Source organism: Ursus arctos, unplaced genomic scaffold, assembly GCF_023065955.2.
Source record: "Ursus arctos isolate Adak ecotype North America unplaced genomic scaffold, UrsArc2.0 scaffold_36, whole genome shotgun sequence".
NCBI classification, from domain to species: Eukaryota; Metazoa; Chordata; class Mammalia; order Carnivora; family Ursidae; genus Ursus; species Ursus arctos.
This window is the reverse complement of record NW_026623050.1, coordinates 7,566,117-7,586,256: the sequence shown is the minus strand read 5'-3', so window position 1 is coordinate 7,586,256 and position 20,140 is coordinate 7,566,117. Positions and strand designations below refer to the sequence as shown.

At 52.1% G+C, this 20,140-nt stretch overlaps 1 protein-coding gene across 3 annotated transcripts; it reads left to right on the top strand.

Annotated features, from left to right (window-relative positions):
• Positions 1-3,309: 3,309 nt before the first annotated feature.
• Positions 3,310-19,433, top strand: RPAP1 (RNA polymerase II associated protein 1). Of its 3 annotated transcripts, none has more exons than XM_026479970.4 (25): positions 3,310-3,378; positions 4,157-4,413; positions 4,718-4,866; positions 5,140-5,229; positions 5,675-5,792; positions 6,626-6,847; positions 7,724-7,903; positions 8,902-9,017; positions 9,354-9,452; positions 10,307-10,408; positions 10,621-10,788; positions 11,045-11,230; positions 11,532-11,666; positions 11,772-11,942; positions 12,413-12,570; positions 13,034-13,192; positions 13,318-13,519; positions 13,953-14,062; positions 14,409-14,604; positions 14,823-14,975; positions 15,201-15,343; positions 15,916-16,672; positions 18,436-18,612; positions 18,754-18,813; positions 18,919-19,433. In XM_026479970.4, exons 2-25 carry the CDS (start codon positions 4,233-4,235, stop codon positions 19,066-19,068), a joined length of 4,182 nt encoding a protein of 1,393 aa, XP_026335755.2. In that variant the 5' UTR covers positions 3,310-3,378; positions 4,157-4,232; the 3' UTR covers positions 19,069-19,433. The 3 variants fall into 3 exon arrangements, with proteins under 3 accessions (XP_026335755.2, XP_026335756.2, XP_044248441.2); XM_026479971.4 differs by having other exon boundaries at positions 3,335-3,443; XM_044392506.3 differs by having other exon boundaries at positions 3,335-3,707.
• Positions 19,434-20,140: the final 707 nt, after the last annotated feature.

Here is a 20,140-nt window from a genome sequence, read left to right as displayed (position 1 = left end):
GCCACCCAGGCGCCCCTATTATTAAATATTTTAAACAAAAGCAGAGAGAAAAGTATAATGAATCCCCAGTATATCTATCACTCTACTTCAATGATTATCTTAGCTAATTGTTTTCTATTGTCCCATTTTTTTATGTTTTCCTAGACTTTTTATGTTTATTTTATTTATTTACTAATGTGTGTGAGAGAGAGAGAGAGTGAGTGAGAGAGGGAGAGAAGAGACGGAGAGTGAGAGGGAGAAGCAGACTCTCTGCGGAGTAGGGAGGCCGATGTGGGGCTCAATTCCAGGACCCTGGGATCATGACCTGAGTTGACGGCAGATGCTTAATCAACTGAGCCACTCAGGTACCTCTTCCTAGAGTTTTTAAAAGCAAATCTTAGGAGCTCGAGTACACACACAAACACACACATACACACATACACGCAGGTGCGTGCGCACACAAGCAGTGGGAGGGGCAGAGGAAGAGAGAGAGAATCTCAAGCAGGCTTTCATCCAGGCACGTGGGTTCATTAATTCTAACACATGTACCGTGTTAGTGTTAGATGTTAAAAACAGGGGAACTGGGGCACCTGGCTGGCTCAGTAGGTTGAGCATGTGATTCTTGATCTCAGGGTCCTGAGTTCAAGCCCCATATCAGGCGTAGAGCTTACTTTAAAAAATGGGAGGGCGGGGAAAAAAAAAAAAAAGGGAGGGCGGTGCCTGGCTGGCTCAGTCCGAAGAGCATGTGACTCTTGATCTCAGGGTTGTGGGTTTAAGCCCCACTTTGGATGTAGAGATTACTTAAATAAATAAACTTTTTTAAAAAATGGGGGGCAAATGCAACCCTCTTAGGTCCCCTCCCTCTTCGGGAGCTTTGTACTCTACCATGCAATATACTTAACAAAAAAATAAACAAAAAAAAAGGTGCACCTGGGTGGTTCAGTCAGTTAAGCGTCTCCTGCAGCTCAGGTCATGATCCCAGAGTCCTGGAAACGAGCCCCACATCTGCCTCCCTGCACAGTGGGGAGTCTGCTTCTCTCTCTGCCTCTCCCTGTCCCCACCCCCCGGGCTTGTGCCCTCTTTCTCTCTCTCTCAAATAAATAAATAAATAAAATCTTTAAGAAAAAATGGGGGGTGGCTGGCCAGCTCAGTCAGTGGAGCGGGTGACTCTTGATCTTGGGGTTGTGGGTTTGAGCCCCACATTGGGCATAGAGAGAGATTACTTAAACATAAAGTATTTGGGGTGCCAGGGTGGCTCAGTTAGTTGAGCATCTGACTCCTGATTTTGGCCCAGGTCATGACCTCAGGGTTGTGGGACTGAGCCCTGTGTCAGAGTCTGCTCTGGGCATGGGGCTGCTTGGGATTCTCTCTCTCCTTCTCCCTCTACCTCTCCTCTCCCCCCACCCTTTCTATAAAAAATAAATAAATAAATAAATAAATAAATAAATAGATAGATAGATAGATAAATAAATAAATAAATCTTTTTAAGAAATGGGGAAACTCTGTTTGGGGTAAATGGAAAATCTGTAATTTTTCTGTAAATCTAAAACCATTCTAGGGGCTCCTGACTGGCTCAGTCAGTGAAGCATGTGATTCTTGATCTTGAGGTCATGAATTTGAGCCCCAGATTGAGGCATAGAGATTACATCTAAAAAATAAGTAAATAAATGGGCGCCTGAAGTGGCTCAGTTAGTTAAGTGTCTGCCCTAGGCTCAGGTCATGATCACAGGGTCCTGGATCAAGCCAGCATCCAGCTCCCTGCTCAGAGGGGAGTCTGCTTCTCCCTTTCCCTCCCTCTACCCCTCCCCCTGGCTCATGTTCTATCTCTCTCTCTCTCTCTCTCAAATAAATAAATAAAATCTTTAAAAATAAATAAATAAATAAATAAAATCTTAAAACAACTCCAAAATAAAGTTCATTAAAAAAAATCCATACCCAATAATTTTTTAAAAAATCCTTAATATAAAACCCAGTTTGTGTTTAGTTTTTTCCCCAACAGTCTCAAAAAACGTCTTCTTACATTAGGTTTGTTTGAATCAAGATCCAAACATGACCATATACTTAATTGATAGTCTCTCATGTATTCGTAAATCTAAAAAAGGTACCCCTTCTCTCCAGGACACGAAATTTATAGAAGAAACTAGGTCATTTGTAGAATTTTCCACAATTTGGGTTTGGTTAATTGTATTCTTGTGCTGTCATTTAACGTGTTCCTCTACCACCCATTTTTCTGTAGCTCGGTAGATCTAGATCTTTCACTAGATTCAAGTTTATTTTTTTGGCATAAAGGTTTCTTGGGGGGGCGCCTGGGTGGCACAACGGTTGAGCGTCTGCCTTCGGCTCAGGGCGTGATCCCGGAGTCCTGGGATCGAGCCCCACATCAGGCTCCTCTGCTGGGAGCCTGCTTCTTCCTCTCCCACTCCCCCTGCTTGTATTCCCTCTCTCGCTGGCTGTCTCTATCTCTGTCAAATAAATAAATAAAATCTTAAAAAAAAAAAAAGGTTTCTTGGGAAGTGTTTTGTACATCCAATTGCATCAAATCAGGAGCACATTATGTCTAGTTGTCTCACTTTTAGTGATGTTCATAAGCTGGCAACCTGATCCATCATAGATAAAATCCTCATCAACCTTTCACCTAAAATCCTCATCAACCTTTCACTTTGGGGGCGGGGGGGAGAAGAAAAGGAGGATTTCCCAGAAAAGGCACTTGCTTGGCCAAAGGCAGGACGCTCACGAAGGTGATCACCCTGTGGGTAATGAGACTGTTTTCTTCTCTCTTCTCACCACTGCCATTCCTACAGAGTTTCTTACTTAAGCCGCGCCTTTCCTTTTACATGCTTACCTTCTTGCTCACCCATAAACGCAGTGGGGAGGTCACCTTGGTGTGTGCAGGTTTCTGGGTGCTGCCCACGAGCTTGGGTGCTGGGTTTAGGATGGGATTATCAGGGCTGGTGAGTGCAGAGAAGCGTCTGAAGTACACTTTGCCTCTGTCACGGGTGTCGTATGTGCAGAAGGGCCTGTGCCTGCTGTACCCCCGAAGGATGAGTGTTTTGAGTGTCAGCATAGAGCTAACATGCTGGGGTAGGGCAGGGCTAGCCGAGTATCTTCGCGCTCAAGGGTCCCGAGTGCAGGGGCACCTGGCTGGCTCACTCGGAAGAGCACGCTACTCTCCATCTCGGGGTGGAGCTAGGGCCCCACATAGAACGTCGAGATTACTCCAGTAAATCAAGTTTTTAAAAAAGGGGGGCGTGTGTCCTGGCGCCTAGCGGGCAAACCCTAGAGCGGGTGGAGCCAGACCAGGGAGAGGCGGGGACCGGCTGCAGGGCGGAAGCTTGAATCCGGTGGCGGCGGAAGCGCGGCCCTTGCGGGGCAAGATGGCGGCGCCCAGGCGGTCCTAGAGTAAGTCAGGGACTGCGCTGGAGGGACGGACTTCGGAGTTCTCCAGCGGAGGGCTCTGGTACAGGGTATGCAGTTCCTTTGTGGGAGCCTCCCCGAGTGTCTGCTCTACGCTGGAGTGGCCGCGGCCTCTTCGGTGTGGAGAAACCGGCCACGGCCCTCCATCCGCAGGCTGCATAAGCTGAGACTCGGTGATTTCTCTGTTGATTCGGGTGGTCCACAAATGTCCGTGACCGCAGAGCCCTAGAGGCAGTTGTCGGCCCGACAGTGTACAAGTCTTGTACTTCTTTGGTGAAATTTATTCCTAGTGTTTTGCTCTTTTTGATGTGATTGTAAGTGACATTGTTTTCTTAATTTCATTTTCTGATTGTTCTTTTTGCTGGTGTGTAGAAATACAGATGATTTTTATATGTTGATCTTGTATAGTCCGAGGTTTTTTTGTTTTTTGTTTTGTTTTAATAATTCGAACACCTTTGGGCCAGGCATATATGCTCTCCAGTTTGATACAGAATCATTACTCCCTATCTGCCTGGCTCCTGATGTTATTTTTTCCCACAGTTGTTCCTGAGACTTTTTATCATCCAGATTGTAAACAATCTTGAGTTGGCAGTAAATATTCTTAGGCTGATGACATCAAGGAGGGCTAAATAGGGAGGGAATGGTAATAAGGTATGCATGAGAAGGAATGAGTTGATGTGAACCTAAGAACTGTCTTTTCTGATGCACAATAAAGAGCATCAGGGTTCAGCTGCAGAGGGCCTATGAGCTTCATTGTTTGTAGGGTTGAATGAGAGGGGACCCCCACACCAAAGCAGTGCTGGAAAGAATTGCACCAGAAGGGCAGCTGGAGTGTCGAGATGCTGTCAAGACCAAAGCCAGGGGAGTCGGAGGTGGACCTGCTGCGCTTCCAGAGTCAGTTTCTTGCAACTGGTGCAGTCCCAGCAGTACAACTGGTGAAGAAAGGAAATAGGGGAGGTGGCAACACTAACCTGGACCAGCCTCTGCTGCAGGATCGTCGGGATGTGGTAACACTGGACAGTGAGTAGCTGTGGGTGTGAGGCTGAGAAAGAGAGAGGGTATGGCCTCAGGGTCCTCTTCCTCTTCCTGATGGGGCTGGATTTTCCTCCATCGTTATTTCAGACACTGTATAGCCTCTGTTGCTGCAGCCCCATTTTACACTTGAAGAAACTGAGGTTCACAGAGTTAAATATCTTCCCCAAGGTGACACAGCTTGAGCCAGGGCCCCACAGCAGCTGCCTTTCTTTCTTTGATTCCCCCCTGCCCTCATTCTTTTCCTGGGAAGGAATGAGTATCCTCACATCTAGGTTTTTTCCTTTCTCAGATCTCCCAGATTCGCCCCCAGCTTTGGTTCCTGCTCCCCCGAAGAGAGCTAGACCCAGCCTTGGCTGCCCCCTGCCTGAACATGAGGACCCTGAAGAGAGGCTGAACAGGCATGATCAGCACATCACTGCTGTCTTGACTAAGATTATTGTGCGTCTCACCCTGGTTGAGTGGGATGAGGCATCCTGGGGCAGCAAGAATATTGGGGGGGGGGTAGTGAGGGATAGGAGTAGAGGGTGCTTCAGAAAGGTGGGACTTTATTCCCCCGCAGTCAGTTTGGGGCTGCTTTAGAAGCACTGTGTGCAAAGAAGCAAGGTGGGTTCATGACTCCCTAGAGAGAGATTCTAGTCATACAGAATTGGGGCTAGTGGGATAGTGTCCAGTCTGGGGAAATCTTCACTACTTTGTGCTTTGTTGCTGCAGGAACGAGATACAAGTTCAGTGACAGTGAATCTGCCTGTGCCCAGTGGTGTTGCTTTCCCTCCTGTGTTCCATCGCTCACAGGAGAGACAGGTAGGCAAGGTGCTCAGATGGTACTTGGGAGACATCAGGTGAGCCTCACAGTGCATCTTCCTCAGGCAGATAATCTGAATAATGATAAGCAATTCTCTTATTAAGGCAGCGCCATGCTAAGCACTTTATACACATTACTTAATTCTCGTAACAACCGTGTAAGGTAGGTATTATCGTCTCCATTTTTCAGATGAGTAAACTGAGACCCTGAAAAGATGAGTAACTTGTCCAACACCACACATCTAATAGATAGAAGAACCAGAAATCCAACCCAAATTTGTCTGACTTCAAGACCTGTCCTCCTATAGAGCCCTGTTTTTTCTGAGGATGAGAGTTGTGACCCTTAGAGATTAAGCCAGTCCCTTTTATCTCTTCGTTCCAGTGTAAGTGAGAAGAGAATGGGGTAGTGAGCATCAGTCACCTGAGTTTTCTTTTTGCCCCATAGGGGAATTCAACATCTGGTAAGAGAAGCATCTTTGCCCAAGAAATTGCAGCAAAGAGAGCATCTGAAGCCAGGGTCCCACCAGTTAGAGAAGTTGTGTCTACCCTGGATCCACCAGAGCGTAAGCTGGGGTTGAAGAGAGTTGGGCTCAGCCTTTGTAATACACAATCATAGAGTCACATTGGGGTATATGTCTTCCTGGCGTCAAATATGAAAGCATATTTAAATGGCATTTGAGCCATCTAAAGAGGAAGCTGTCCCTTTTCCCCACTTACAGTATTGAGTACGGCTGGCTTGGGTCTACATCTGGGTCTTAGGTGCAGGGAGAATGCAGGTCGTTGGTTGACCCTAGGAGAAAAGAAGAAGACAGAGGTGTCCTGCAGAGACTGTAAAATAAAGATGTAGACCAAGATTGCTTGAATGATGCAAATTATTAGCAGAAAAGCTGGGGGTGGACTTCTGGAGGCAGACAGCTACCTGGACATCCAAGAGAAGAGTCAGAAAGTAGGATGTTTCTGGGGCGCCCGGGTGGCTCTGTTGTTAAGCATCTGCCTTCAGCTCAGGGCGTGATCCTGGCATTATGGGATCGAGCCCCACATCAGGTCCCCCGCTGGGAGCCTGCTTCTTCCTCTCCCACTCCCCCTGCTGTGTTCCCTCTCTTGCTGGCTGTCTCTATCTCTGTCAAATAAATAAATAAAATCTTAAAAAAAAAAAAAAAAAGTAAGATGTTTCTTAAGGAAACATCCCTCAGAAAGGGGAAAAATGAGTGGAGAGGTCGCCACCCAGTCCAACCTGTGTTTGTGTTACGGTGGGGGGCGTGGGGGGAGTGTCTCCACTCTGTGTCCGGGAAATCTCTGGGGCCTTCATCTGTCTCCAGCGCTAATGGGATTAGGGAAGAGGGCCAGAAGGCCCAGCTGAGGCGAGGCGATGAAACTGATGATACACTTCTTCCAGGTGCTGCATCCTGTGAGGCACTCACACCTCGGGAGCAGGGCGGCCAGCTTCTATGGGGCAGCTGCGGCTTCCAGGGACCCCATCTGGTCACAGGGAAGGGGCTCAGGAGCCAGGATGCTGAGCAGGAAGCCCAGACCATCCATGAAGAGAACATAGCAAAACTGCAAACCATGGCTCCTGAGGAGATCCTGCAGGAGCAGCAGCGGTTGCTGGCCCAGCTCGGTATGGCATGGCTGGCTTTCCTGCTGAGCCTGGGCTCGGAAGGGATTGCCACTTACCGAGGAAGGCTTAATGCGAGGGCCAGGCCTTTTGCTGAGTGTTTGAATGCATTATTTCATCCTGTCCTCAAACAGTCCCTATACGGTAGGTAGTACTAGCTTCATTTACTTAGGAAAAAAAAAAACTGAGTCTCAAAACTTGAAGAAATTCTCCCACAGGTCATGTGGCTGGTAAAGAACACGGGTGAGATGTAAACCCAGGTCTGTCGGGTCTGACAGGCCCTGCTGTCAACCACTACATCGTGTATGCTGCACTGCTCTAGGGTAACGTGTGCTGTATTACAGCTGAGCTGTCTCTAGAACAGCTGTGACATGTTCTGTATATGACGCTCTACCATGCCATCCCTCATAGCAGTAGCACCAAGTCAGTCTTGTCCCAGATTGTATACCTAGCACCTTTATAGAGCATAACGTAGATTAGGTTCCAGGAAATATTTGTGCATAAATAAATGAGCTGAAAGTGAGAGAAGCTGTTCCCCTAAATGTCTTCTCTTTGGCCCTGGTCAGCTTTCATTCATTTATTCCACAGCCACTTCCTTTGGGCCTCTGACCTGGAGCCAAGCACAGGGATGGGCAGGAACCTGCGTGGGCCAGGGGACTGTGAAGCATGGAGAGAAGGGTGGGTGGGCAGGTCCTAGTGACAGGTGTGGGTCATCGAGGCCCCAGGAGAGCCCAGGGGGCTCAGGCCAGAGGTGGGAAGGGGCTTGTCCTGGCCTTGGCACTAGTAGATAGGCAGTATTCAGCAGGATTCAGGTCTACACGAGCCTGGGGGCGGGGGGGATCTGCCACCGCCCACTCTCCCTTCCATCCTCTCCTCTAGATCCCAACTTGGTTGCCTTCTTGAGGTCTCACGGCCGCACCCATGAGCAAGCGGGAGAGAAGGCCACAGAGGAGCAGGGGCCAGGAAGACACTCTGCTGAGGTCACTGGAGAGGAACCCGTTGTGCCCACTTCTGCAAGTGAGCCCAGGCAGGAAGATGATCCAGATCCAGGAGCCCCAGGTTTGGAGGAAGGGGGACATCTTTGGGGGAATAAAAGTAGAGGAAAGTATCCCTTCTCCTAGGCCTGGCAGATGGGAAAAGAGAGAATCTTGTCTGTCCTTGGACATCTAACATTAATCTTCATTATTGTCTGGAAGTCATTCTTCATTTGCTGATAATGTATGTTCCTCCTGCATATGCTTCCTGTTTTCTTGTCCTGTTACTGCTCCTTTTCCCTCTTTCCTGGTAAGTGGCAGCAGGATGTGACGGCTGAACCCTCCCCCAGCAGATCATCTCCACCCTCCGGCTCTGCCCACCCCACAGTTCTCTGCCTCTGCTGTCCGTGTTGAGGGGGAGATGCCAGGGCGAGGGTAGGAGAGGCTGACGCAGGTCTTACGAACATGCCAGACCTAAAGCAGAGAGGCCAGTGAGAGCTCTCATTTCCCAGGACCTGGATTATTTTATTAGTGATTAACAAAAGAATAAATTGGATTATGAAAGCCAGGAACCTCCTGCCCCTCAGCTCCAGGCCAGCTGAGCGGGTCAGGTGGGGGTCGGGGGAGAAGAAGGAGGATGTCCCCGATGTGTGTTTCTGTGTCTTGGCCCGCAGAAGCAGGATCGCTGCCCCTCATTGCCCCACTCCCCTGCTTCTTTAGAAGGTCAGTACTAGGCAGTGGAGAACTGTGTTTTCCCTGATATATATGGTCCTCCCTTCCGCCTCTGCTCCCTCTCTCTCCTCTTCTTTATCTCCTCCTCTTTCTCCTGCCCCTCCCAGCAAGTACTTGGGGTCCGCATCGGGCTAGAACCCAGGACTGGGTGTGTTCTACCATATCTGAGATATTCGCCCAGTTCCCAGGAGTTGCAGCCCCTGGGCTATGCCACTTAATTCTAGCTAAAGGCAGAGGCTGCCAGACCCTTAGGCAGAGGTGGATATGGCAGCTGCGGGGTAATGGCTGGGACCCCAGGGGATCAGTGAGCTGAGCTCCTTAGAGAATACTGCTCTGCTTCCATCTTCCTAGCTCTGGCACTGCCTGTTACCCCCCACAAAGAATGGGTGCACATGGACACTGTGGAGCTGGAGAAACTCCACTGGACCCAGGATCTGCCTCCGCTGCGGAGGCAGAGGACACAGGAGGTGAGGAGGGCCAGCTGGCCTACAAGGGGTGGAGCGAGCTGTGAGTGGCCGTGGAAGCTCATCCCACCCACTGAGACCACATCGGTTGTCCACCTCCCCCTGTCCCCTCTCTCCCATGCTCTTGCACCCGAACTCAGGCCCTTTTCTTCCCTGGAGCTTGAGAAACATTTCTCCTTTGCACTCCTCCTCCTCTCCCCATCACCCTGCGTGGCCCCTGGGGCCAAGGGAGTTCCATTTCCACTCCAGTAGAGTCAGGACCGAAGGCCTGGGATGAAAGGTGAGGAGTGGGTTGTAGGGACGTTGCTGTGTCCCCAGCCTTCTTTCTGTTCCCATTAGAGGATGCAGGCCCGATTTAATCTTCAGGGAGAGCTACTGGCCCCCGATGTGGACCTGCCCACCCATCTGGGCCTGCACCACCATGGAGAAGAGGCAGAGGTGAGGCATGGGGCCCAGGGAGGACTGGGCAGTTCTCAGCAAGTGCTTTTATCAACCGTATGGAAGAGGACCTCTGGTCAGTTGCCTTGGACCTTCTGTGTAGCCGATTCTATTTTATGGCCTTGCCGTCCATAGGTTCTTAGGCTCAAAATGTTTCTCCTCGTTCCTTCACATTCCAGTCAGTTGCCTGAACTTGCCAGTTTTATGTCTGTCACCTCCCCTGGTGCTTTCTAGAGAAGAGGCTTGCTCCCTCTTCTCTGTTCAGTCGCCATGTCTTCCCATCCATCCCTCATGGGACTGCCATACTGATTCCGTCTGGCCCGGCCCAGGCCGCGCCTTGCCTTGGAAAGTTTCTGGCTCCCTTCTGCTCACAGAATAGTCTTGGCTCCTTAGCCTGGTGAGACAGGCCTTCGACAGTCTCTCCCTGCTGACTCTCTAGCTCTGCCTTCTCACTCCTGCCTCACCACCTTGTGCTCTCTCCCCGCATACAGCGTGCGCTCAAGGACCTCCAGACTTAGTTCCTCAGGCCACGGAAGCTCCACCCACCTGCTGAGACCACATCACTTTTCCAGGTCCCCCTTTTCTCTCTCTCTCCTATTCTCTTATTGCAAGTTAAACACGGATTACCGCAGTCCTCCCCGTCTGCTTTATGCCATGGTCACTTGTGTGACCAAATCTTATCTTCTTTACCAGTTTGAGGATCCATGGAGAGAAGAGGCAAGAGATACCACTTACTTAACTTTGCCTTCCCCTTGACAACTGACTCAGTGCCTGGAGTATTGGGGTTTCTGTGTATTGGTTGGGGGGTGCTGCCCTGTGTGTTGGCTCCTACTGACTTCTTGTCCCTGCCCCAGAGAGCAGGGTACTCCCTGCAGGAACTCTTCCACCTCACGCGCAGCCAGGTGTCCCAGCAGAGAGCATTAGCACTGCACGTGTTGGCCCAGGTCATCGGCAGGGTGAGTGCACTGCTGGCCCGGTCCTGCCTGCCCCCATACCTCACCCCCCGACCTCAGACTTCCCCACCTCCTAGCCCAGGAGCCCATACAGCAGCTCCCTCTGGGGCAGACTGGGAATGGGACAAACCCAGGGTCATAGCTGGGCAAGTGAAGGGTTTAGGACAAAGACTGTAACTTCAACATCTTCAGCAAGGTTTTCCCCTGCCCCCAAGGCCCAGGCCGGTGAGTTTGGGGACCGACTAGTGGGCAGTGTCTTGCGCCTCCTTTTGGATGCTGGTTTCCTCTTCCTGCTGCGCTTCTCCCTGGATGACAGAGTGGATGGGGTCATTGCAGCTGCCGTCCGGGCTCTTCGGGCTCTGCTGGTGGCTCCCGGAGATGAGGTACGCAGGGATAGAAATGGGGCTTTGAGGCACCAGGCTCCCTACCCCTGCTGCCGGGCACACTGTCACTGCAATGGCTTTGCCGGGCAGAGCAGAGAATGGGATGGCAGCGTCACCATCTTCTCCTAAGAGCCCCAAAGCCCAGCAGCCTTGCCTTTCTGTTCTTGGTGCGTGGCTTCTGCTGACTACTGCTAGACCCTCTTTTGAGGCCTGCCCCCTTCCTCTTCTTCCCACCCCCTTCTCTTCCCTATGGCAGGAGCTCCTCGACGGCACCTTCTCCTGGTATCATGGAGCTTTGGTGTTTCCTCTGATGCCCAGCCAGGAAGACAAGGAAGATGATGAGGATGAAGATGAAGAGCCTCCAGTAGAGAAAGCAAAAAGGAAGAGCTCTGAGGAAGGAAACCGGCCTCCATCTGACCTGGCTCGACGTGACGTCATCAAGGTACAGATGCTGGGGCAGCTGCACCTGTTCCACGACCTTGAGGGCAAGCACACCTTTTTGGGGTTGGGGGGGTGGTGCAGAGAGAGAGAGAGAATCCAAGCAGGCTCCATGCCCAGTGCCAAGCCAAATGGGCTCGATCCCACAACCCTGAGATAGGACCTGAGCCGAAATCAAGAGTCGACGCTCAACCGACCGTGCCACCGCAGCGCCCCCATAGGGCAAGCACATCTTAGGCAAGAAGGGTCATCAAGGCCTGGGGCCCAGCTGCATTTGGCACTGGGTTTATCTGTCTGATCACCAGGGGCTTCTGGCTACCAACCTGCTGCCTCGGCTGCGCTACGTGTTAGAGGTAACCTGCCCAGCACCTTCTGTGGTCCTTGACATCCTGGCTGTGCTCATCCGTCTGGCCCGGCATTCCCTGGAGTCAGCCACAAGGGTGAGAAAGAGAAGGGAAGGAGGCAAGGACTGGGCAAAGAGCCTAGCTGGGCCTGGGTCTGACCCTCAGCCTCCCTGCCTCCCTTTTCTTCCTGTCCCCTGACAGGTCCTAGAGTGCCCACGGCTAATAGAGACCGTGGTTCGAGAGTTCCTGCCCACTAGCTGGTCCCCCATGGGGGTGGGGCCTGCCCCCAGTCTACACAAAGTTCCCTGTGCCATTGCCATGAAACTACTTCGTGTCCTGGCCTCGGCTGGTAGGAACATTGCTGCCCGGCTGGTGAGCAGGACAAAGATCCAGGGAGGAGGGGCTCACAACAGGGCTGGGCTGGGGACTAAGCTTGGCGTCTGGACTCTGGGTAACTGGCTCATGCCATCTTCCTCTTCCTCTCTGCACCAGGAACAACCAGCCAGGAACCTAGTCACCTAGAGTCTAGTGTACCCTATAGGCCTACTATGCTTTCGTTACCTGAAGGGAGGGCTCCCTCTTCCCTGGACCCAGACCAGAAGAGCCACATAGAGATGGGCAGCCATCATCCAGAGCCATGTCGCCCTAGAGAAGGTTCCTAGCAAGTGCTTGCTAAAAAGAAGGAGGGGAGGGAGGGTTGGATGAGGTAGTTTCATCCTGGTCCACAGCTAAGACCCTGTGGCACGAGAGGGGCCTGGAACAGGGCTGACACAGAGAGAGAACCTGAGGCCGCTTGGGCCCCCAGCTGAATGGTAGGCCCACACTCCGCCCTCTCACCCCAGCTGAGCAGCTTCGATCTCCGGAGCCGCCTGTGCCGCTTTATAGCAGAGGCTCCCCAGGAAATGGCCTTGCCCCCAGAGGAAGCCGAGACGCTGAGCACCGAGGCCTTCCGTCTATGGGCTGTGGCCGCCTCCTATGGCCAGGGTGCTGACCTTTACAGGTGAGGAGACACGGGAGTCGGCTCCCTTGGAGACCCCTCCAGTTCTGCACTGGGGCCTAATCTGATGACTCAGCCTTGCTCAAGGTGTCCAGCTCTGAGGGAGGCTGAGAATGAGGAGGAGGGGATTCTGGGAGGAATGAAGACAGCCTGGGGGCCAGGACTAGCCGGGGGGCAGTAGAACAAAGCTGAGGTAACCACATTCTGTGCACCACAGTCTTAGTAGCTTGGTGAAATCCAGTTTAAATCCCCTGTTGGGAGGAAGCCTGGAAAGTCTACCTCCTTCCCTTCAGCCCCCAGCCTTCCTTCCCTCTGAAGCCTTCTAAGAGTGCCCAGCCCTGGGGCCTCTCCCTCCCGAGCTTCCCTGACCAGACTGCAGATCCCTGGGGCAGCGCCCTGCCTTGTGTCTTCTGTCTCCACATCCAGGGTCTTCGTACACTGAAAGACAGTAATTGTTCTCCCCCAGGGAGCTGTACCCAGTGCTGATGCGAGCCCTGCAGGCTGTGCCGGAGGAGCTCAGCATGCAGCCCCCTCGGCCCCTGTCATTGCAGCGGATAGCCTCCTCGCTCACTCTCCTCGCCCACCTGACCCTGGCCGCCAGCAGCACCGCCCCTGAGCCCAGCAGGTGGGTTATAGCTCTGAGCTTCAGAACAGGCAGAAGCGCTCCTCCAGAGAGAGCGGGTGGGTAGAGCTTATGGGAGTGTCGAGGCAGCCAGACCTTCACTGTGACCCCTTCTGGCACTCCTGTAGTGACGGTGCTGGGGCCAGTGTGTCGGCCACCCCTTCCTCGATCACTTGGACACAGGTGTCCGGCCTCCAGCCTCTTGTGGAGCCCTGTCTAAGACAGACCTTGAAGTTGCTGCCCAGACCTGAGATGTGGCAGGCCTTGGGCCCCGTGCCCACTGCCTGCCTGCTCTTCCTGGATGCGTACTACCAGGCCTGGAGCCAGCAGGTGAGTGTGGCCTGCCTGCCTTCCTCTGTGCCCTGCATGCCTGCCTCCCTCTTCACATACCACCCTCTCTCTCCCTCTCCGTTTCCACTTCTCCGCCCCTACCTCCATATTCCACTTTTTCCTACTCTCTGCCTTTTCCCTCCCACCTTTCTTCCTTTTTCCCCCCTCCACATCCATTGGGGCTGCCAAGGAGCTGTATTGGTGGGGACCAGAGACCGCCAAGCAGCAGCTCTGTCTCCCTGGAGCCTTCATGCTCTGAGGACAGTGGGTGTCAGGGCAACCTCGGGGTCTTTTCTCTCTCCAGAGGGTCAGAAGGCAGAAGCCTCCAAACACTGATTCTTGGGCTCTTAGAGTAATGGGCTTGGCCTGGGGACCCAGGGTCTAGGAGAATGGGTGTCGGGCTATCAGCTCAGTGAGCCCCTTGGTCCTCCAGCCAAGCCTGTGCCCAGGGGATTGGCTTCAGGATACGGAGCGCCTGTCGGAGAGCCTGCTGCTGCCCCTGCTGCGCACACCCACTCTGGGCAGCCTGTGGGATTCCCTTGGGTACGTCCTGCGTGTGTGTGTGTGTGTGTGTGTGTGTGTGTGTGTGTGTGTGTGTGTGCGCGTGTGTGTGTGTGTGTGTGTGCGTGGGCGGGGGGGCAGGAGGGCGGAGGCAGTTTCTCTCCCCGTGGGACTCCTAGGTCTAGCTCCCTCGTCCATCCTGAGTAGAGCCTCTCAGCCAGAAGGAAACCTGAATCGCTAGCCGGCAGCACTTGAGGGCTCTGAGGAACGTGGGTAGTGGTCCACATAGCCCGGTTCCTGCCGGCCTCGGTCGCAGACCAAGCAGCTCTTTTCCCGCCTGGCATACATCAGACCAGAGCCCTGCTCAGAGTCTTCATTCTGCCTCCAGGAGCTGCTCCCCTCTCTGCAACCCTCAGTTCTGTGTTCGGGCCCCTGAAGCTCTCCCCAGCCTCGTGTCCCTGGGCAGCACAGGAGGCTGCCCCTCTCTCAGTCTGGCTGGCTCAGCCTCACCGTTCCCGTTCCTCACTGCCCTTCTCTCTCTTTTCAACACCTTGGCCCGGATCCACAAGGGGCTATGTGACCAGGTGAGACCTAGGCGCCTGGTTAGGGCTCAGGCGGGGATGAGAGGGGTGGTGGAGGGCGCGGAGGGGCAAGATGGAACAAAAGGTGCCTGTTGGGGAAGGGAGGTCTCTCCTGCCAGCCCCCATTTCTATGAGTTGGCCGGGGGTGGGGGCAGCCACCTGAGGAACCCCAGAAAAGATCAAAGTCACCTTCAGATCTGAACAAGTTTGCTTTTCTCCAGCTGGCTACCGTATTGGCCACCCCCGGACTCCAGAACTATTTCCGCCAGTGTTTGGCTCCTGTGGCTGCCCCACACCTTACACCCTTCTCTGCGTGGGCCTTGCGCCACGAGTACCACCTGCAGTATCTGGCACTCATCCTGGCCCAGAGAGTGGTGGGTACAGCCCAACCCCCCAGACCGCTGTCCTTTCCCCCCACTTCCGGTTAACCCCCCCCAACTGCCTGGGGACCCGTGCTGCTTCTGGCAGTCCGTGCACATCCTCCTCCGCTCTAGACACGCCCAGGATCTGTGCAGCTATCCTCTCTGCGTGTGTCCTCACATCTCTCTGCTCTGTCCCCTCTCACACCCCGCCCAACTCCCCCACTTCCCTGTTCGTAGGCAACAGCCCAGCCAGTTCTGGCCATCAACGCCGCCCTGCATCATAGTATGGTGTTGGCCCTGCTGAGCCGACTGCTGCCCGGAAGTGAGCACCTTGCCCACGAGCTACTGCTGAGCTGTGTATTCCGTCTGGAGTTCCTCCCGTAAGTTCAGGGTTGGTAACATCAGCTTAGCCCTTTGAGAGGCTGCTGTGGCTGGTGACGGAGCACCGCCGAATTTGGAGCCAAGAGACCTGAGTTTAATCTCCTTTCTTCCATGGATTGTGCTCTTTGTGTCAGAGCTTCCATTTGTCATCAGTAAAGTGGGGATGAAGATATTCACACTGGAAAATTACAGTGAGATTTCCGTGTGACCATCTGGCTAAGAAGTGGTGTATAAACTAACTGTACACACGTAACAGCTAACACGGACCGAGTGCTTACTCTGTACCTGGCCGCTTCTTAAGTGTTCCTGTTGTTTTTGCTCTGTACTGTCAGATAGGTATTGCTATCCCCATTTTACTGCGAGGAAACTGAAGCCCAGAGAAGCCCCTGTCAGCCTGCCCCTAGGCAGCTGACTCCAGTGCCCAGCCTCTTGACTGCTACACAGACTACACAGTGATTAGGGAACACGGAGGATTGGATCTAGGAACCTCCGGGAAGCCCTAGAGAGCTGGCATGGTGTTCAGAGTGCTGTGGTTCGAGCGCTCATTTTTGGCTTTTGGGTTCTGTTGCAGGGAAAGAGCGTCAGGGGGTCCAGAGGCAGCCGACTTCTCTGACCGGCTGTCCTTAGGGAGCAGCAAGGACTCAGGGTGTGGGCGAGGGGCTCTGCTGGCTCAGGCCTGCCAGGACTTCCCCAGCATCCGCAGCTGCTACCTGACCCACTGCTCACTGGCCCGAGCCAGCCTGCTAGCCTCGCAGGCCTTGTACCGAGGGGAGCTCCAGCGAGTCCCAGGCCTGCTGCTCCCTCTGCCTAAGGAGCCACTGCTGCCCACCGACTGGCCTTTCCTGCCACTGATCCACCTCTACCACCAGGCCTCAGACACTCCCTCGGGGCTCCCTCCTGCTGACACTGTAGGCACAGCTCTGCGGGCTCTGCAGTGGGTGCTAGTCTTGGAAAGCTGGCGCCCCCAGGCCCTCTGGGCCGTGCCTCCCGCCGCCCGCCTGGCACGGCTCATGTGTGTGTTCCTAGTGGACAGTGAACTGTTCCGGGAGACCCCAATACAACATCTGGTGGCCGCCCTCCTGGCCCGGCTCTGCCAGCCTCAAGTCCTGCGAGACCTCAAGCTGGATTGCCCACTTCCTGGCCTGGCGTCTTTCCCTGACCTCTATGCCAGCTTCCTGGAGCATTTTGAGGCCGTCTCTTACGGGGACCACCTCTTTGGAGCTCTGGTTCTCCTTCCCCTACAGCGCCGGTTCAGCGTCGCTTTGCGCCTCGCCCTCTTCGGGGAGCATGTGGGAGCCTTGCGAGCTCTGGGCCTGCCTCTGACCCAGGTACTTTCTCAGCCCAGCAGAGCCTGCCATAGCCTACCTGTACTGGGCCTGGGGGACAGTCCTGAGCAGTGGGGGGCTTTGGTGGTCCTCAGGTTCCTTATCTTACCTCTGGGGGATTTTGAGGAGATTAAGAGAAGCCATGAAAAGGGTTTAACAGGGTATCTGGCATATAGTATGTATTGGTTATTATTAGCAAGCCACAACTCATTGCTCAGTGCTACAATCTGGATAAGAGACGTAGTAAAAACCAATATAGTTCTAAGTTATTCACATTTTAGATGTCAGTTCAGGATTGAGGAAAGGAAAAGATCAAAGTGGACTTCCCATAAGGAGAAAGGGGGAGGAAATGGAGATTGACTTGGGCACTGAAGGTTGGGTAGAATCTGATGTTGAGGACGAAAAACAGTATGTATCTGGTGGAACACCATCAGCAAAAGCTCAGAGGCGGGGAATGTAACAGGGTGCGAAGAGGGAGGCATCAGATTTCAGTTTAGGAGCTTGTTGGAAATAAGGCTAATAAAGTCTTAGAGGGCCTCAAAAATCAGGCTAAAGAGTTAAACTTACGTAAGCTATGAGAATTAACTATTTTTTAAGATTTGGTTTTTTATTTTCACTCTAACTTATTCTGGTATGTTTAAAATATAAATATTTTAATAAATGCATTTAATATGTATATAAAGTAAGTATTTTATATAAAGAACTAAAGAGAAAATATTTTTAAGAATTAAAAAGAATAGGGGCACCTGGATGGCTCAGTTGGTTAAGCATCTGTCTTCGGCTCGGGTCATGATCTCTGGGCCCTGGGATCAAGCCCCACATCGGGCTCCCAGCTCTGCGGGGAATCTGCTTCTCCCTCTGCCTCTCCCCCTTCTCGTGCGCTCTCTCTCTACCTCTCTCTCAAATAAATAAATTCTTTAAAAAAAAAAAAAAGATTTAAAAAGAACATTATGGTCATCCATAATCCCACTGCCCAGTAGTAACTGTTTTCATTGATTTATCTTTTTTTTAGTCTTTATATGTGCATATATATTTTTATAAAATTGGGATCACTGCATAATGTTTTTTTCATTTAACATTACATAATAAGCATGTCTCAATCACTATTCTAAGAAATCAACATTTTTTGTTACATTATAATCTGTTGTATAGGGACATCCTTTTATCAGAATCCCTTGGCGGGCATGACAGTTGTTTCTAATTTTCTGTTTGAAGTAACACTGTGATAAACACCACTGGGTATAAACTTTACCTCTTTCTCTCATAATCATTTCTCTTTTTTTTAAGATTTTATTTTTTAAAGTAATCTCTACACCCAACATGGGGCTCGAACTCACAACCCTGAGATCAAGAGTTGCATGCTGTACCGACTGAGCCAGCCAGGTGCCCCTCTCAGAATCATTCCTGCATGGAATAAAGAGTGATTTTTGAGAGTGTTACTCTTAAAGAAAATGAACTTTTGAAAGGTTCATAATATAATTGAGCAATTGAATGTGACATTTTGAAAGTTTTAATTTTAAACAGATTAATCAAGTACTGGTAGGCAGTAGAAATTCACTACTGCTTCCCAATTTCCCAGTTTCCCCTGCTTCCCAGCCCTTTAGTCTTCAGCGTCAGTCCTTGTGATAGACAGGACTGGATGTCTGTCCGGGACCTTATCTCTGCCCTCAAAATCTGGTTCAGGTGACCATCAAGTATCCACCGTGTTGTCCTGTGATACGCATTCCCACCCTCACCCTCAGCATGTCTCGCTCCCCCTGTCACAGTTGCCTGTGTCCTTGGAGTGCTATACAGAGCCTCCTGAAGACAACCTGGCCCTCCTTCAGCTCTACTTCCGGGCCCTGGTTACTGGTGCCCTCTGTCCACGTTGGTGCCCTGTGCTCTATGCTGTGGCTGTGGCCCATGTCAACAGCTTCATCTTCTCCCAGGACCCCAGGAGCACAGTAAGTTACATCCCCATCTCCAAAGGGAAGAAGAGACACTGCCTCTGGGTGAGCAGGGGAGGAGAGGAGGGTTGGATGAGGCCAGTGATGGGTGTCAGCCCTTGGCCCAGTGCCATCTCTCCCTCCCTGTTCTGCCTCTAGGATGAGGTAAAGGCTGCCCGCAGGAGGCTGCTGCAGAAAACTTCGCTGCTGGCAGATGAGGTAGGACAGGGCACATCCTGGAGGAGAGGGTAAGAGTAGGTCTTGGGGGACAGATCTCAACAGGATCTCAGTACCTACTGCATAAAGTTTCTTCCCTTTTTGCAGGGTCTCCGGCAGCACCTTCTCCACTATAAGCTCCCTAATTCTGCCCTCCCGGAAGGCTTTGAGCTGTATCCCCAGTTGCCCCCTCTGCGTCAGCAGTACCTCCAGAGAGTGACCTCAGGGATGCTCCAAAATGGGGTATCAGAGGCCTAGTATAGTTGCTACAGATGAAGACATGGATACACTCTCCTGGGGTTCACCCACACATGCCTGGCCAGACAAAAGGATTCTGTGTCCTGAGGGTGCACAGGGGACAAAGGAGCAGAAGGCTTGCCTTCCTGGGAGCAGGCCGTTTGAGCTTTTTTGGAGCAGGGTGAGCCCTACCATTATATCCTGATATCTGAAGCTCAGGATCTGGGGCTTCTGAGAGTCTGTACTGGGAGTGGATGGTGACTTAACTATTTACCCCTCTTTTGGGGGCAAGACAAACTATGGAAATCTCTCCTTCCCCTGCCCCAGACCAAGATGTATGAATGCTATAGATGTGTACTGAAATAAAATTTTTTTTAATCTGGGAATCTGATTTGGACTGATTTCAGACATGGTAGTTCAGGACTGGTGTGGAAGGATGGATTATCTCAGGGGAGAAGCAGGACTTCTGTGAGAGATGAGGGAAGTAGAAACTGAGTCCACATCTGGGACAACTAAAATGTGGGTCCCAGTTCTGGAGTTGAGCCAGGCCAGGGTAATGCTCTTGGGAAGGGGTACTTCTTAAAGGACTCTCAGTAGCCCACTTGGAGTATAAGTATCCTTAGGGTCAGCATCTTGTCTCCTTATGGTCCATTAACTGCTATCCTGAGATACGAAGAAACCAAAAACCAGACTGTGCGGTAGCTGTCTATCTTAATCTGTTTGGCTGCTTAACAGAATGGCATAGACTGAGTGGCTTAGAAACAAGTTCTGGAGGCTGGGAAGTCCAAGATCAAGGTGCAGGCACAGTTGGTCTCCAGTGAGGGCCCACTTCCTGGTTTGTGGACAGCCCTCACGTGGTGGAAGGCTCATGGGAGCCCTCTGGGGCTTCTTTATAAAGACACTAACACATTCCACCCATTAAGGTGGAACCCTCATGACCTAATGACTTTCCAGAGGCCCTGCCTCCAAATACCCTCACATTGGGTATTAGAGTTCAACATATGAACTAGGCTGGGGGTGAAGTGGGGCTGGACACAAACAGTCTGTAGTGCTGTCCTACAACTCCCCCTCCATTGTGGACTTTAGTGGTGAA